The sequence below is a fragment of the Struthio camelus genome, chromosome 21 (assembly GCF_040807025.1).
Source record: "Struthio camelus isolate bStrCam1 chromosome 21, bStrCam1.hap1, whole genome shotgun sequence".
NCBI lineage: Eukaryota > Metazoa > Chordata > Aves > Struthioniformes > Struthionidae > Struthio > Struthio camelus.
The window spans coordinates 6,821,043-6,838,976 of record NC_090962.1 but is presented as its reverse complement, the minus strand read 5'-3'; the positions used below and the strand labels follow the sequence as shown (position 1 = coordinate 6,838,976).

At 47.2% G+C, this 17,934-nt stretch overlaps 1 protein-coding gene across 3 annotated transcripts; it reads right to left on the bottom strand.

Moving 5' to 3' along the window:
• Window positions 1-342: 342 nt before the first annotated feature.
• Window positions 343-17,217, bottom strand: C21H1orf167 (chromosome 21 C1orf167 homolog). Of its 3 annotated transcripts, XM_068915768.1 has the most exons (21): window positions 16,637-16,873; window positions 15,288-16,370; window positions 14,719-14,762; window positions 13,907-14,126; window positions 13,550-13,725; window positions 12,972-13,069; window positions 12,439-12,625; window positions 11,331-11,512; window positions 10,818-11,004; window positions 10,423-10,645; window positions 9,578-9,756; window positions 9,308-9,404; window positions 8,764-8,906; window positions 7,989-8,197; window positions 7,105-7,249; window positions 4,129-4,396; window positions 3,427-3,535; window positions 2,941-3,175; window positions 2,691-2,826; window positions 1,824-1,934; window positions 343-741 (listed from the first exon to the last, which is right to left on the bottom strand). In XM_068915768.1, exons 1-21 carry the CDS (start codon window positions 16,739-16,741, stop codon window positions 682-684), a joined length of 4,197 nt encoding a protein of 1,398 aa, XP_068771869.1. In that variant the 5' UTR covers window positions 16,742-16,873; the 3' UTR covers window positions 343-681. The 3 variants fall into 3 exon arrangements, with proteins under 3 accessions (XP_068771869.1, XP_068771867.1, XP_068771868.1); XM_068915766.1 differs by having other exon boundaries at window positions 15,288-17,217; XM_068915767.1 differs by having other exon boundaries at window positions 12,439-12,622; window positions 15,288-17,217.
• Between the last annotated feature and the right edge of the window lie 717 nt (window positions 17,218-17,934).

Genomic DNA, 17,934 nt, shown 5'->3' with positions numbered 1-17,934 from the left:
TTCGCGCTCAGCTGTTCCCAGCAGGTTTCTTCATCCCCAGTCCATTCAGCACAGAAATGAACCAGCAGGAAGCAATCAGAGGCTGGCCACCCACTGAAAACCTTAATGAAGAGCTGATGGCCCTGTACAGGGGGAGGAGATATGGGCCATACGGGTTTTCCCCCCCAAAAGGAAGAAGCAAATCTAAAAGTAAAGGCCTATGTTCACACGAGACTTTGGAATCAATAGGATGGAGGGGTTGCATAGGAAAGCTCTTGCTCATTTCTTTAAGGCTTAATCGTTTGCCACCTCCCCTGCACTTACACTAAGCTCTTGTCCAGGAAGAAACACTGAGTAAAGGGAGAACCTGTAAAGTGGTTTGACCTTTAATCAGAGTTCCAATCAACAAAATCAGGGTCAAAATGAGAAAGGAATGCAACCACATAACAAAAGGGAATAAGTTTCAAGTTTGTGGCTGTAGGGAGGTAGGATACCACCAGGCCTTTAAAGAGAACCTTTCATGAGGTACCATCTCTTGCTGGTTGTCCTTTGGCTATCATGCTTCTGGCCTGCGGCATTGCTTTTATCATGCGAGCAATGTTCCCTGCTCTCTTGATTTCACAGGACCAACTCTTTGTTGTGGAAGCTGGCTGTATCCTCCACATGTCCTGAAATGATCAGCTGCAGGCAGGCCTCCACCACTCAGCAGTGTCCTTTGTTCTCAAGCTGGAATGTTGTTAGCTGGCGCCACCTTCCAAAGGCCTTAAAGAGTAGAGTGGACAAATCAAATATTCAGGTTATCCTTGAGGGGGTGCAGTCACGCGCACAGAACCAGCAATCACAGCTCTGCCTCTAGCAACGGCCATGCTACCTGCCCTACCATTTACTGGGAGACCCTTCCCTGTTTCTAGCCAACAAGAGAAGTGCAGAGCAAATATCAATGTGGCAGAAGGAAGACCAATCCCCCTTGGCCCCCTTGTTCCAGTACTTGCCCTAATACTTGCCCCTGTGTTGTTAAAGGACGGCCTAATACTGCATCTCTGGTGGGCAGGGAGGGAAGGCAGAGCTGAGGAACTGGCTATTTGAGCCAGTGAACTTTCCCTGCTTACTCAAGTTTATAGCAATTTGCCTGCCCTTGGGTACAAGCCAGCACAATTCTCCTGCACCACCGTGGAGCCCTTTCCTTCCCTGAGCAGGTTTTTGAATGGTATCTCTGACAACAGTGGGGAAGGAGGCATATGTCAAGGAAATTGACTGCTGACACAAAGCTGTGATTAACACCCAAAAATGCATCCATATAAAGCTGGAAGCTATTTTCCTTTGTTATGGACAAGTCCCATTCCTCGATGCGTTCAGCTTCTCCCTAGGCAAGTGTTTTATGCAGGGAGAGAAACAAAGCAAACACCAGTTGTCTTTGGGGTGCTGTCTGGTCCATCATGAAACCTAGCACCTTCCACCTTTCTTGGTAAAGGCACAAACCTAGTCACAATGAGGGGAAGCTCTTGTGACTAAAGCTCTTTTGAAAAAAAAAAAAAAACAGGTTTGTCTGGGATTCAGTCCACATCCCTCTGACAACACACTGCCATTTGCTGATTTTCTTTCTGATCTAACCCTTTACAGGAGCAAGAGATCCTTTACGTGGATCCAGACTATAGCCCTTAGTTACGTATCACCTCCCAAGCGATAACACGTGACAATCCTGCTTGGAGATGGTTTCAGAACAGCACTTGGTGTCTAGAGCTTAGATGTAAACCTTTTAATCCTTGAGGCAATGCAACTGTTCAGTACCCTGTGCCAGAGGCTTGGGATCCATAGAATATAAGCATAAGAATATAAGTGCTTACGTGGATGAGTAGTCTCCTGGCTTCCTCCTCCAAAACATTCTGCACCACACAGCTTTGCAAGTGTTGTCGTCTCCACATCTTCCAGGCCTTTTCCATCAGCCGCTGCTGGTCCTGCCAGAAAAAGAGAGATTAGGTGAGCTCTGGCAGGCAAACCACGTCACTTCCCTTTAGTCCCACCTTGCTTCCAGTCACTTTCCCCATGCCCTCTTGAACGACACTGCATCGATAACGAATGAAGCTGACAGCTATCAAAGCTCTTGCTGAATTAGTCTCCTGCAAATATTGCGGCTAGTTAAGTCACAGTACCCTGAGGCAAGAATGGTACCTCAGCAGTGCTCTAGCCACAGCTCCTCAGTGACTACGGATGCTCTGTAGGTGCACCACCTTGTCCCGCAGGCAGCTTAGAGAGTGCATCTCACAATGCCTGAGAAGCCAGAAAGAATATCAGTGTGTTCCATAGATGGCTGAGGCCTGAGCAGAAGAAGGGAAGGCCAGATGACAGCCCTTGGTAGGCTACGGACATCAGGGAATACAGATGAGGACATACATTATAGATTGTAATGCTTGCTGCAGACTTTTTGCACAGGCTGTGGATAAGCTACACAAATCACCCTAAGTCTCAGCTTCCCACCTGTAAGATAGGGCAAAGCACAAATAAATATATGGTTATGTCAGTCTGCCAGGCTGGCATTTCAAAGAGAAAGCTGGAAAAAGTAGCCACAGCAGGAGACCAGGATTTCCAGTGCGCTCTAGTACTTGTTAAATCCCTGGGGTCTCATCTTTAGGGCCTGTGTGAGGATGCAAGCAGAGTAGGCTCGCCTGATAACACCCACCACCACCATGCTGGTGGTGATACCAGACACTCACCAACACCTTTGCCAGCAGCATTACCCTGCTGGCCTCCTTCCATTGCTGCCATCCCCCTGCCAGGCGGCGCAGCTTCCTGCCACGCTGGCACTGGCGCAGCATCACTGCGTGATGCCACCGCCTCAGATACTTCCTCCTGTAGGCAAGAGAGGAAGAAGAGCTTGATCAGCCCGAGAGCCCTGCAAGGGAGTCCTTCCCTGACAGTAGCACCAGCTGGAAGAGGAAGCCCCGAGCCTTCTGCTCTGCTTACCCAAGCCACTTCTCATCCGGCTCCTCAGAGCCCACCTCAGAGTTGCTCTGGATCCCGGCATGTGCAGGAGTGAATCCCATCACACCAGGTCTGTCCACCAGCTGATGGAGTGGCAGCCTTTCCGCCCGGCTTTGGTTTCTGTAGATCATCAGCCAGCGGTGAATGGCGCTGGGAAAAAGCCCAAAGGGGGCAGCTGGTGCTAGTGGTGAACCTTTTTCTCTGCATCCTCTCCTCTCTATGAAAGAAAAGAGGACTCACACATGGGCTAACACCACAGCTAGGGAAAGAATGATCAGAGCCTACCACGGGCCCTTAGTCCTCTGGCTCCTGAAAACAGAAGCAACCCTCAGTCAAGGTCCCACTGCCACAAGCACCTCCTTCACAGAGAAGCCCCAGTCATCTGGCTAGGGAACGCTATTCCCCTTCTCTCCTCACTCACGCTCCCCACATGGACCCAAAGAAAGAGAGGAGGGGGCATCTTCTTACTGATAGACCAAGACAGAGACATCTTCCTGCTCTTCCTAGCGCCTATCAGGGTACTGCATTGCCGCGAGCACTGGGAAAAGGCAGCTGCTTTTGTCCAGTAGTTGCAGGCCTGAAAATAAAGTTAACAGAGCTGCAGCCAAAACTAGACACATGCATGTGCACACACACACTAGCTTTAGAGATACATACAAATTCATACCCCTGCAGGTGGTTAAATATGCTAGACCCTAGGTCAGAAACCGCACAGCTGAGATCCCAACAGGATTGATTCAGCCATTCCAAACTGAGCTGTTTGTGGTTTACTAGCTGTGAGCCTTTTGAAAAAGGCTGCAACTCTGACAGCTCCATCTGCTCTGCAGGGACAGTTATCATCCCATCTCATTTTAGAGCAAAGAGAAAGGAGTGTTCTTGTCTCTCTGGTTTAAATGTCCCATTCCTTAGTGCTGTACTCCAGATGGTTGCTGCAATTGGCTCCAGATTTTACCGATGAGGTTGTGCATGTAGTCTGTACAGCACTTCAAGGCAAAGTGGAGAGACTACTTAGAGAGACTAGGTAGTCACCACAGTCACCACCAGTCAACATGAGGTTTTTATACAAGCCTCGTCAATGCACCTCAATGCCCAGAGATCCTACTGTAGTCTTCACAAGAGAACAGAGAGTTACTGCCTCATTGTCTCGCAGGGCCCTTCGTCTCTTCTTACCTGTTCCATGGTGGCCACAGAACCTAGGCGCAGGGCTTGCTGTCCCCTTGAGGCCAATCGCCAGCGGTGACAGGCTTTAGCCTGACAGCGTGCCTGCTGCTTGTGGCTTCCCTCTCCCAGCAACTGCTGTTTAGCTCTCAAGAATTCCACTCTCCAGTGGGCAAAGGTCACTGCTAGGAGACGGCGCTCTCTGGCACTTTCCAAACAGCAAAGGGCTTCACGCTGCTTCTGCCTATAGGCAGTGATGTGGGACCAGGTGATTAGGCATCTGAAAAACAGCACAAATACAGAGAAATGGCAGCTGCCTAAAGTCACATTTCTGTATCAGCACTGAACAGACTACAAGCCAAGTTCCACCTTCTACTCCCCACCCTGCAGTGACATATCTAATTGGTCAGAGCAATCAAAAAAGCATTCAGCAAGAACAAAGACTGTTCCTGTTATTCCTTCCACAAACAATATTTATCTCTCTGTGTTGTTAACACCTCCGGAGGACAAGGCACTGGGAATGTAAGTCCAGACTCCTAGAATACAGTTACTTTACACTAAGAAACTCTCCTCATTTTACTTCAGAATCACAGCACTGCTAGCTCTTAATTGCTCAAAGCCCAGGAATAGGACTGCTTCAGTCTGGGCATTTTAGCATTTCTTCTCCTCGAGGGTCTCTGCAAACAGAATGCAATGTTATACTATGCTTCTGCTTTGCCCACAGAACAAATGCTTTTCCCAGGCTGCCCTACCACTACACACAGATGATCTCTCACAGAAAAGAAAGGAAAATCTGCCATTAAATCAGTCAGTCTTTGATCTTTCCTTGTGCCAGCAGCTCCCCTTTAAGATGATGCTTTAGCGAGGAGAGCTTTTCCTTATGGGATGAGAATAAAATCTCTAAAATCTCCTTCAGTGCAGAACCTGGCTGACACATATAAGCACATATAAACCAAGGGCTTGCCTACATAGGATATGTGACTAGAATAACACATCATCTTTGTGTAGACAATTTTATTCCAAAATTAATGTCTACAAAAAAAGAGTTACTATTTAACAGCACTGTAAATCTGCACGCACAGTAACTTCTCTACATAGGCCAGCTCTTGCAGGCTGATGCACAGGAGGTCAGGCTTATTCTGCAACCCCGGAAGCCAATCTGCTTTTAACTCCCGGCTTTCGGTTTCTTGTGCCAGCTGGACTTTCATTATGCAAATCATCTGACTGCACCAGAGGGCAGAGGTGTAAATAGCCTCTGCCTGGCAGGCCTCTCTGAAGATCAAAAGAACCTATTGCAGGTTACCCTAGCATGAAAAATGCCCCCCTCAGAAGAGAGAGGGCTCAGCCTGTACCATATCCAGGTGAGAAATTAGAAGTGCCCACTCATCAAAGAAGAGCTCACAAGCAAAATTAACGATGGAGACACACTCTACAGGAAGGAGTAACATTAAGGACTTTTCTGAAACGCAGTTCCCGCCAGGGTGCCACCACATAGATTGATTTGGAGAAGAAAGTGCAGCAGGGTGGGGTGAGTGCACAATCTAAGCATCATAGCCACTAAGGTTTTACAGGGTTTCTAGTTGCTTTTTCCTCTGCAAATCTTTGTCTCATCTTCGGCTGAACCTGCAATCCAAAAGGAAATCTGCTAGGGCCAAACCTGCACTTCCCACACCTTAAATGAATCCTTAGCATTATTCATTTTACTCATTCTTATCCTCCTCAGAAATCTCAAGGAGAACCACCTGAACACACTTCCTGGTTCACTGCCCCTGGACACTTCACTGCATTTCAGACAAACAGTAGCCTTACACAATAGAAAACAAACAAAACAGATTTCAGTGAGAAAGGGAGTGAAGAACAGCTAGGAGACAAACAATGCTGACAAAGACTGGCAGCAGACACCTTGCTCTTCCGATTAAACTCTTATATTTCCCGGATATGCACCATAACATGAGACCCCAGAACATACTACTGCTTTGCCTGTATCATAAATAACACTGCGGGAAATTGAACATCATGGCTCACCTTTCATAGGCTTTACTGAATATTGCTTTTCTCCTGAAGTATATTGAACTCAATTTTTCACACTACCTTAAATGAAAACCAACACACTGTGTCCAGAATCTAAAAGATTCAGGATTGTAGCAATCAGATCTCTGTTAAGACCTCTGCCCCTCAAAAAGTATTCCATTTGGCAGGTACTATACACTTCCAGTGGAAACAGGAGTTTTGCTTTTTTAAATTACACACATTAATTTGCATCTGCCTTGCTTAGTCCGCAAAATCCATGCTGCACATCTAACACTGAGCAGGAAGGAAAAGAAGTTTTTGAATAGATGATGGCCACAGACACAGTTTATTAGCAAAGGCTAGTAGTTTGAAGCTGAGAATTTCTGTAGACCATGGAGTTTCCTAATAGCAGGGTATACAAGAGCATAGTGACAAGGAGGAAGCAGTGAGTTTTCCACTGCTAAAACCCTCCAGGCACACAGGGTCTACTTCCTCCCAGGCATGAGCGCTGCTCTGCAAGATGCAACAGAGCCTAGAGCACTAATCAGAGAAGGAGAACCACAGTGGTCCCTATGGGAGAGACTTAGCTTGCCAGAAACCCAGAGATTCTCTTGCTAAGGTAACCTAATTCTCCTCTTTTATGCCATCTGAGACACAGTGCTCCAAGGATTAAGAAGAGGGCAACGTTTCAGACCCTCTCACTCAGAATTGAGTCACTTTTTACAACCTGCCTCATCCAGCCAGACATATTGTCCTGCTTTCTGAGAAGAACAAGACAGAGGGTCTTGAGGCTATGGGTCACAGACCTCTTAAAATATGAGTTTTCTAGGGAAAGCACTCCCACAGAAACTTAATTCATGCACAAGTTAGCTGTACGTTCAAACCCAGCTCTGGTCTAAATACACCGGATCCACCGCTATGTAAATTACTCTTCACTCAAAGCTTCCTTTGGAAATGGCTTGAAAGCAGGAAACAAACCTGTGCCGTAGAAGACGTTCCCAGAATAAAGCAGCTTTTCTCTGCTTCCTTGTTTGGCAAGACCATGTCCGCATGACCAACCTCTTCTTCTCCTGGCAGCTGTGCTGAGCCCATTGCTGCTGCAGCTCTCTCATGGCATGATTCCCTGTGAGAGAACACAGGATCTGGCTGAGCTGAGCCCAGCGTTCACCTCCATCAGAGGCCAGGCATGAACAGAGAATACATCTCTGCCGTAAACACCAAACAGGACCAGACTTCCCAAGATTTCCCATCCTCTCTTCAGCAGTCAGACCTCCTCCATTTTTCTTGCCTGCCCCCAAGCAAGGTATCACAGAACACCTCCACTCCCATCTGCAAGGCAGTTTCCCCTCAAAAATTGGGAGTTCTCCCTCTCTGGCACTGTGCAACTATTTAGTATTTAAAGTACTTGAAAGCCCTTAAGGGGTAGGATCAAGACTGTTAAGCAGCCCCAAGAGATATAACCTGCTCCCACTGCAGTCAAACCCTGACTGTCACATCCCAGGAAACATTTTCAAGCCCCCAGTGCTGCATCTGAATTGCAGTTACTCTCTAGCTGCTACGATGCATCACTTCAGCACTACTTTGGCAGTGCCGGTAAAGCAAGATCCACTCTCTTCCAGTTCAGCTGCCAAAGGAGCATCTTCCCTAGCAGTGAGCCCTAGAAAAAAGCAGGGTGTGTGTCCTGTTTGTGACTGCAAGGGTGCAGAGGCACAGACACCCATTGTCCCCTTGACTAACATATGCTCCTGCAGATGAGCAGTGCACAGAGCTGTTACCACAAGCAGGACTTTCTCCTCTCCAACCATTATTATAACATCCCTCTCCTACAGACTGAAGCGCTGCTATGGAATAGGGCAACTCACTTTGCCAGCAGAAATGCCAGCGCGACAAAGTGTCAGCAGCTGTCTGGTGGACGTGACACTTGAATCTCCGGTCAGCTTCCACTTTCTGCGACAGCCTCTTCTTCCACAGCTGGAAAGCCATCTGGCAGCAGCGAATGTGATGCTTTAGGGATGCTGCTGCTTTTCGGTTCTTATTCTCCACGACCCAGTGGTGCCAGCTGAGAAAGGGTCTGAGGACAAGGGTCATTGCAGTGACTGTAGGAACAACTCACACAGATTCACACCCTTGTAATTGAAGCCTTAACAATAAGCATACGCACAGGAGACTTTGTGAAACACCTCTGATCTGTTAACACTTCTCCCTAGGAAGAGTCAGGCAACACTAAGGACAGAGCAAGTTGGCACAGCCACGACAGAACGGTTTACTCCCAAGTCTACTGCTCTCCTCACCTTCTGAATACATAGGGAGCAAGGCCATTTCAGTTGGTAGAGAATTACCAGGGCTTGTATCAGCATCCCTGGGCTTGCCCTAGTTTGTGAGACATCCCAACAAACCAGGTAGGATTGTGTTCATATATAGTAATTTTGAGGAACCGACAACCAACGCAATGGGCTGCAAAACTCCCAGGTGAACTAGATGATCTCCAGAGGTCCCTTCCAACCTAAACGATTCTGTGATTCTGTGAAGACGGAAAAAGACAGCTAGAGTTTGTAGACAGGAAGAGTTTGTGGAAAGCAAGCATAGAGGTCCCAAAATAGATAGCTTTAGGAAATCTCTGGAAAGCACAGTACCTACCGAGAGAGCTGAATGAGCCTGCAGTACTGCTGGGCCTTCACAAGCTGCTGAGTTCGAGCTGACCAGACGAAGAAGAACCTCTGCAGGCAGCATTTCTCCGCTTGGTGCCAGCAACGCTTCACCTCCTTGTCAGAACTGCAGTCCTGTAATCCAGCAAAGCAGAAATGGCCTTGAATAGCTGCTTGGACACAGTCACTCCACACAGCTCAGCCCTTTCTCCTTGCCCCTGTGACTTTTGTAGCTGCCGATACCTAACTCCCTGTTGCTAACCCACATGCAACACACGTACATCCAGACATGAGGGTCTAACACATCTCTTTTAAATCCTTGGCACATGGTCAAATTCCCATTCAGTTGGCAAGTGGTAGGAAGGAGTTGCCTTGATAACTGCCTCAATCTCCCAAACCTTCTCTCTGAACCCACAGAAAATACAGTGAGAGGTACGATAATACTGCCTCACTGGAACCCAAAGGCTCTTTGCTAAATTGTACTATGCGGAAAACATTTGTACATCTACATGCACACCACCACTTATCAGCCTCACCTCTTCCCATGCAGAGTAACTGGCAAGAGGCCGGACATTACTGCCTGGAGTATGCAGTGCCAAAGACTGGAACTGACCTCCCACAAACCAATTTTCTCTGCAAGACAAAAGTATCAGGCTGCTCAAGCATCAGGCAGAGAAGGGAGAGAAAGCAGAGGAGAAAGCATCCAGAAGGATGCTGAGAGATAACATGAGGGGACTAGCCAGAAAGGAATTCAACCAGTCCAAACAAGGAGTCACCTTTAGCGGTGTCCCAAGGAACCAACTCACCCCGATCCAGGACTCTGTGGAGGAAGGGAGGCTTGCAAGTAGAGCTCCCCACCCAGCTCAGCTGGCAGCTCTGTGCGTTGGTGTAGTTGCAGCAAAGAACTGTAATAGGGCATTTGTGTGACATCCTCAGCAGTCAGAATGGAAGAAAAGCTCTGCTGGCTGCTGCTAAGACTGTATTCCTGCATCCATGGAGGGGAAAAAAAAAACAAACAAAAAAAACCACACAGTGACTTTAGCGTCCTTGCAATGGAATCATTCAGGTAACAGCTCTGACCACGTCTGTTACTCCCCTTTTCAGCACGATTCAGGGAAATCCATGGTGCATCCAAAGGAACTGCACGCTGGCAAGGGTAGCTTACAAACACAGGGTAGAGTACAAACACAGATTTGATGGGGAAAATCACTTCTGTGCTGCTCTGGGAATAGTTAACGCCAACACAGCCAGTAATCAGACAGAGCAAACTATCAGAGGTAGTGCACGTGCCCATGTATCCCCCTCTTCTCAATGATGGAGCTCTTTGTACTTCATCCCTTTCACTTTGCAGCCACATACAGGAGCAAGCGCACAAAAGAAACCTCACTAGCTTGGCAGTTCCCCATATGCCTCCTCACGAAATGATGAGCTTGGAAGGGCACAGATAGAAGTGACTTTATCAAATGCTTCTGATGACATTTTAATTCTTGGACGCCATAGGCTCAAGCTCTTCAGGCCTAAATACTAAGCACACTTTATTAATGGCAATATGACGTTGAAGTAGAAATTTTTTCCTGAAAAATCCTAACTTAATATCTCAGAGCAGTCTGTACGTATGGGGCAGAGAGGATCTGCATCAATACCTCCTTACCTTTTCCAATGAGCTTTGAGAGGCAAGAGTAGCTGGAGCATTGCTGTGGAAGCCAGAAGACGTTGAGAGGTCCTCAGAAACTAGCAAGGCGAGGGGATCTTTATGGACAACCTTGTGAGAGTGCTTAGGACTTCGTTTAACAGTCTTCAGCGTGAGAAACATTTGGTGCCACAATCGCAGAGCTTCTCTCAGCCGGCGCTGCTCCAAAGCCTGAGAGAAAGAACTGAGACAGGAGAAGAGACTGAGATGGCAAAGTGGCTGAAGAGGAATACCACAGAGGGATGCTAGCACAGACACGATGGAGAGGTAAAAGGGATTCTTCCCGAAGGACCAGGAAGCCAAGTGAACACTACTAAGGAGGGCAGGGCTCCAGGAATTGGCTCTTCTTCACTCACTCAGCTCTCTGGTGCTCGCAGAACCTCGCTTTCCACAGCAGAAATACCCTCTGGAGTGTCACTTTTTGGCAGAGGTCATCAAAAGAGTAGCATGCTTTCTCAGGAAACCGTCTCATTACAGTCCACCATGACTGCGCTTCATGTCTCTTTGTCTCAGCCTGGTCAGCTACTGAGCTTATCGTTGGCCCTTAACCAGTCACAGGGAGTGACAAGAAACAACATTTGTCAAGAGGAATTCCTCAGAAACTCCACCCAGCCCAGCCCCAGAACAGCTTCCTTTCAAGGTTTTAAAGGCTTTCTGCTAGGTTTATGAAACAGAGCGACAAACCTGCCTGTAGCTTCACTGATACATCCAGAACGCTTGGCCTTCTGCCCCCTCTGGTTGGTTAGTACCATGTATCATCTGAACCTCTCTGTTCAGCCGTTTTTCAATTCATCATACAAGAGGCGAAAGAGGCAAGAAGCCTAAGCAAACCCAAATCTTATGTTCTGCTCAGACCCTGAGCTGCTCACCATAATACTGCCTCCACCTCAGGATGAAGAGGTTCACTATCTTCTGCTTATCGTCCTCCCTGACCCGCAGCATCCAAATCCACTGCTGAAAGTATTTCCTCAGCAAGCCTGCTCTGAGGTGGGCCACGTTACACCTGTGAAGTGCCTTCTGCTCAACAGTCTCCTTCCATGCATTAAAGCACCTGGGAAACCCAAAGGAAAACAAAATGCTAAATCACTAATTTTCTTCAGGGCTTTGGCTTTTGAATTCCTTAAATCAAATTTGTACTGCCACTAAATTGAAACACTTAGACTAAGAGATCTTTCTAACAGCAATATGATCATCTTTTACAAAATCAGGTGGGGGGGTTCCAGTCCAGTTTGTAGTCAAAGGAAACTCGTATTTCCAAAAATCCAGGTAACACCTGGCACTCGAGAGCAAAGTTAGCAACTCTGCAGAAAGAGGAGTTTGAATTAGCCTCACGGTCCCAGACATTCTCTGCTTGGGTCACAGTTGAGTCATTGCCAGAGTACTGCAGAAGAAGAAAAGAAAAAGGAAACCGGAAAACAAAGGAAATGGGAAAACGAAAAGAAAAAATATTGCCTCTGTTGAACCTCTCTCTACTCAGGGGAAGGACTTCAGCTGGCAATTTTAAATTCCAACTCGTGGAATATGACAAGTCTAACAGAGGCTGAGGAACCAGATCAAAGAGGAATGAAAGACAGAGGAAAACCGTGTGAGGAGTGCACAAGTCTCTCTTCTCCTCCTGAAACTAGGTTTACTTCAGGAAAGGCAGACAGAGAAGCTGTCTTCTGCTGAGCTCCTATTTATTTCATTAAAAGGCCACTGTGCTGTTTAGAGTACCCTAACATGGTGGGTGCTCTCAGATATGGTCTTTAAGGACAACAACGGTCAAGACCAAAATGCGTCAGCCATGCACCGGAGGCAAGTTGCAATGTCTCTGGCCACAGCAGTTCTTTATCATAGTTCTATCCCTACTTTCATCTTTATTAACCCCTAAAACAAAAGAAAAGGATGATTTTAAGAGTGTCCGAGTTGACTCTATCACTCCTAGGACTCTCATAGCAAACAGACTCTTCACATGAAAAATACACCTTACCAACCTACCGAGAAACCAAGTTTCTTTGGATCCGAGTTGCCACTGCTAAAAGCTGTTCCATTTCCAAGCACCGAGAACGCCACACCTGGAAAGTGTTTCGCAGCTGCTTTTTTTTCAGCAGGGCTCGGGCTTCCTCCAACCTGGCTTCCTCTTTGCTCAGTAGCTCCTTCTGGAGGCGCCACAATCTGAAAGCTGCTGTGTTGCAGGGCATGAAGAGAATGACAGGAAGAGAAATAACTTAGAAGAACTTCAAACAACTTAGTGTCATACAGCAAACACCCTTGACTGAACTCCAAATGTCAGAGAAAGGGCTTTTAAGGGAGACAGCTCATGTTACTGGAGCAACAGCATCTGCATGCATATAAGGAGCAAGGCAAAAAAGTGCCTTACACAGAAGGTAAGCCACTCTCCACCATCACAGATACTGCCCACCACTTTGCAGCATCAGGTTCCAAAAGAGCAAAAACTAGACACTAATCAAGAATTATGGTGAAACAGTGATTCCACCAGGCTGTTCCAAGTTTGCGGAGCATGTGCTTACCAGCTAGCCGTCTCACATCCCTGATTGCTTGAGCTCTCCAACAGAACTCATCTCCCATCTGCCTGCGATGTAGCTGTGTCCACAGTTCTCCTTGCACCCTGAAAGAGTCACAGGCATGCTTCAACCTCCATCTGCCCAAGGATCACTCGCAGAACAGAATCCAGAACCTCCTTCTCCCTAGCTGTCTCTTTTTGTCTGGACTTGTTCTTCTGCCTTCAGAACCAAAAGATCTTTTCCTTTGACACACCCACTGTCCTGCTAGAGACTGTAGTACTGCCTCCTTCCAATCTCATTTACACTTGTTTCCCACATACAGACGATAGCTGAATTCAAGAAATAGTACAGGAGTATTTCTGTCAGTCACTCAAATCAAACTGAAACCAGTAGTGCACAGAAGCTCTGAAACAGGATTGTTCAGTTCTCAAAGGCTGCAAGTTACTAAATCTGGCAGTGGTTATCTGTAACACTATATCCACAGAACTGGAAACATGTGTTCCCACCATCTGAGAAAATCTTCTCCCTGTCTCTGTAACCCTCTGTTTGCCCAAGACAGCAAAAAGAGAATGCTCTCAGCTTACCTACAAGCCTGCTCAGCTTCCTTCAAGCATCCTACTGTAAGCTGGTGCTTAGCTGATGTTGTCACAGTTGCTAATCTTCCTACTTCAAAAAAATCCACTGATGAACTTTGGGCATAAGAATACGGCTCAGGTTGTAGAGTTTGCTTCTTGCTCTGTCTTGCCACAGCTTCCTTCCACTGAAGGAGAGACCACACAGTTAGAACAAACTGCACGAAGGACACTGGCACCAGGGTCCACATCACTAAATTTCACACAGCGTACCCCTCCCTCCTTCCTATCCAAACAACATCTTCGCCTTTCTGACTGCACAACAGAATACTGATGGCTTCTCTTCTACTGTCCCCAGCCCATCCTCACCCTGCAGAAGCTGACAGCTAGTAGAGCCAAGGTGTGTTTCCGCTGGGCTATCTCCAGCTGCATCCTCCTCAGGTGCACAGCCCACTGCAAAGCACCAAGGCCCTTCCGAAGTAGTTGCTGTCTGTAAAGCTGCCTGGCTGCAGCCTTTTTGCAGAGGATGTGGCTCTTCCAAGCTTGGAAACACCTGGTCAGCGTTTGTCTGTCACACAGGCTCTGGAAACTTAAAGGGGGGGGGGGGGGGGGGGGGGGAAAGCAAGCTCCAATAACAACAAGTAAAGCTAAACACAGCCAGGAGGTGGCAACCAGAATCCAGCCATCAATCTGCAAAGAGGTATTTCAAATCACTCTCTTAAGAGTGAAGGACCATAAGCCTCACACCAATTAAGGCATCTCTGTTGCTAAATTGATAGCAATCTCACATCTTTTCCACAGGTCTCAATTTTGAATCCCATCTCATGTATAAGCCCTGTTCTTGCTCTTCACTAATCATGCAATGAGCAGGCTGGAAACTGCTGCACTGAAAAGCAGCATTCATGATACCAATGCCTTTCCCTTGCTAATAACAATCCAGGTTGAATTTAGAAGGTAGAATTAAATGATACAGAAATTACTTCTTAGAGCATGCTCCATTCTACTTGGCAACCCTTTGAAAAGAAATGGATGCAGCTCATAAGCCAAATATGACAGAATAACATAGGTTAAGTCCTAGAACTAAATGTCCCCAGCAGCTTGGCTCCTTAGCCACTTTCAAATGCTTTTTCTCCCCTGACGCTACCAGGACATTCGCACACAAACACATAGATTCCTTTTACCTTTGCTCATTCACCTTCAAAGACCAGAAGCTGTTCTCTGAGATCTGCAAAGAGAAGATAGAAACTCACATGACAACTCACACTACCCTGACGAAGAATCTGTTTGTGCCCAGCACGGCAAGTCGTTCTGGCTGGAGATCAAAACAGTCCCACCTCAGGTTGGATATTATGTTGGGTGCCTTTGACTCTGCCCCCCGCTCCCCCTTGCTCTGTGAATGGTCTTACATACTTCAGACACGGAAAAGCACCACAAAACTGGAATCTCATGGCCCTGCAACTATTCACAGTTAAAATTAGTTTAATGCTTCCCTTATGCATGTAGATCTTGGGAATGTAAATGCCTAGTGAACATGCTGGTCTTTGAGAAGCAGCATGCGAGAGAGAAAGATGCATGCATTGGGATGGAGCAGGACCACAGGAGATATGATTCTGGCCATTCAGTGACAGAAGATTATAGGGCAAGCATCCCCATTACTGCTGTACCTCAACTCTGCACCTCTAGCAAGACACGGATACCAGCACAAGTAGAATCTGCGTACAGGGATGCTATGCAGTGAGCACACCCTCACCTCTCTAGACACAGTTTTCTGCATGCGGCTGCTTTCTTCACAACGCTGTGGTTTGTTGGCACTCCTCTCCACAGAAGGCTCTTCAGATTGGTCCAGATTGGTGTCAGGTTCCCAACTCCTCCAGTTGTTCTGGCAGGAGTGTTTGTTTCTCTCTCCTCCGCTCACATTCACACCATCTATGTCAGAAAATTCACCAAAGCCTGTTTCAACTTGAGTACTGAAAGGGCTGGACTTTCTTCCGGCTCTTTGCAATTTAGAGTCACGCATCTCTTCTGACTCTTTGCTGGACTCACTATGAGGTTCAGAGGTGCTGATTTCTATGGATTTAATACTAAGCTGCCGGATCGACCCAAACTCTTTATCTCCAGAAGGAGAAGTGACTCTCATGCATACTTCCCTCGGAGTCCCATACATGGCTACACCAACATTCACCTGAGCACCCTCATATTGCGCCTCCAGTGACACCTGCAGACCATCTGGATGTAGGCTGGACAGAAGGTCTTTTTTCCAAGATATAGCAGCACATGGGGGTGCCCCATCAAATGTCTTTTCTCCTTTAAGTACCTTTGCAGGGGAATGACTTTTTGTGTGAACATAAAGACCTCCAGTTTCCAGAGCTGGCTTTGCCTGGGACTGATACCTGAAATAAGGGGAGCAATTATAGGAAGAACCTGCTTCTGTATCTACCAGCCAGCCAGAGCCCACCGCAGCAGAGAGGGTTTCTTGCTGGATGTCTCCTGAAAGTTTGGTTCTCCATGTGTGTGAATCGGTATGTCCGTATCTGTGAGAGACAGAGGCAGGTTCAGCATGACAGAAGTCCCTTGTCACTGCACTGAGGCTCCAGTCTTTAGCAAACGGGACACCCCATTTCAATCTTGCCTGAGCTGCACTGGTACTTACTCCAGCTAGCTGCTCTCCTGTGCTCAGGACACCAGGAGCTGAATCATTAGGAGCAAAGCACAAACTGCCACTCACTGGAGAAGATGTGGGCTCCAGAGGGAGAGAGCCCCATATCCCCATCCAAACAGTTTCTTGTTTAAGCCTCTGGATTGAACAGTGCAAGCTGGCAGAAGTCTGTGAGGACTGCAAAAGAGACCGAAGGGAGGTAGAGCTATGAAAAGACTCCACCAGACTAGATGGACTGAGATCTCCCAAGGTCAGGGCTGAACCACGACAACAAGAGTTCACACTTTCACTGGAGCTGCTTAAAAAGAGACACTCTGCTGATTCATTCCCAAGAAGGGGATCTACAGTATGAGATGGCAAATGCGTATTGACTAGCGAAGGGTTCCCATGAGCCATACAAGCAGCAACAGACCGGCGCTGTTGCTTTTCCACTGGATACTCACTATTCTTGTTCCTTCTTTCTGCACAACGGCAAGTAGAACGTATGGAGCAGCTACCACCTTCCTTTGCTTTCTGATGGTATTGCTGGGGGAGGCCAACACTCTCATTCCCTCTTCCTTCTAAACAATCAGCATCAAGGCAAGAGCGTCTCCGAGGGAGATCCACTGACAAAGCAAGATGGCGAGTCCTAGAAGCCAAATCCTTAAAGCTGTGCTGCTGCAGCCTCGAGCAGAGGTTATTCTGCTGCTGGAAGCAGGAATTGGAGAGCTGGCTGGTGGTGTCCCGGAGTGGCTGAGAAGGGCAGGAAAGATTAGTCTGTATCAGACTGGGATTTCTCTTCCCAGCTGACAGAGGCGTGGTACACAGCCAGCCTTGTTCTGTTCTCTGGCTGCGAGTTACACTGAATGCAGCAGGCTCAAGCCAGTGATGAGAAACGTCTACTCGACTTCTAGCACCCAAAAACAGATCAACATTTACATTCTTCTGAAAGTTTCTTTGCTCTGAAGAAAAATAAAAAGAAATATAAACAACAGAGCGTGCCCATTCCTCATCACAGCTTCCACAGTTTTCCAAAGGCTTTGGGAACTCTCCTTATAAATCTTGTCTCCAACCCATCAGCCTCAACCCTGAAAGTATTATGGACATTACTCTTTTCCCACTTCTCAGCAATCATGTCTGGCAGAGCAGGAACGATCAAAGAGGACAGTCTTCATTCTCAACAGAAAACCTGGAAAAGAAAGACTTCTAGCATTATGCATTCACTTGCAGCCTCCCAAAGAGCTTCCTGTTAGCCAGGCTTAGTTCTCCTCCTGCCAAGACCCAGTAGTCTGTAGCTGCTTTTCCAGAATACTTTACACCTAACTAGATCTATGTAGTATCAGATAGGAATGAGCCGAATGGGAACTGTGTTTACAGAAGTCACAGCAACATAGTTCCAACTGGAGTACGATGCTTACCCTTCTTCATTGATTGAAAATCAAGTTCAAATCTCTTCCACGCTTGTATTTTCTCCAGGCCTGGCAGGAATCATAGTGCCTGGACTTAAGGCACTGTTTAACAAGAAGAAATTTGTGCACCAGTCCTCCTGGTACAGCCCTGCAACGGCTCAAGGTTACAGAAGCCGGTTTCCTCTTGTCTGCGCTACAGGATGAAACCATGTTTAAAAATACAGAGGATCTACATTGTCCCCTAATTTGGAAGAATTACATCATAGATAGGAGACCTAATCTGCCATCTAGCCACTAAACCAGATGGTTATACATATAAATCCTATCCAGAATACAGATTCTTAAGTTGCTGC

What these genes read in the sequence shown, in the direction of transcription:
- C21H1orf167 (XM_068915766.1), bottom strand. Translation starts at nt 16,589, where the DNA reads ATGGCTCATGGGAACCCTTCGCTAGTCAATACGCATTTGCCATCTCAT. An exon ending in GAGGTGGAGGCAGTATTATG is followed by an intron (nt 11,005 to 11,330) that starts GTGAGCAGCTCA and finishes TGACTGGTTAAG; the next exon opens with GGCCAACGATAAGCTCAGTA. An exon ending in GTTACTCTGCATGGGAAGAG is followed by an intron (nt 8,907 to 9,307) that starts GTGAGGCTGATA and finishes GCTGGATTACAG; the next exon opens with GACTGCAGTTCTGACAAGGA.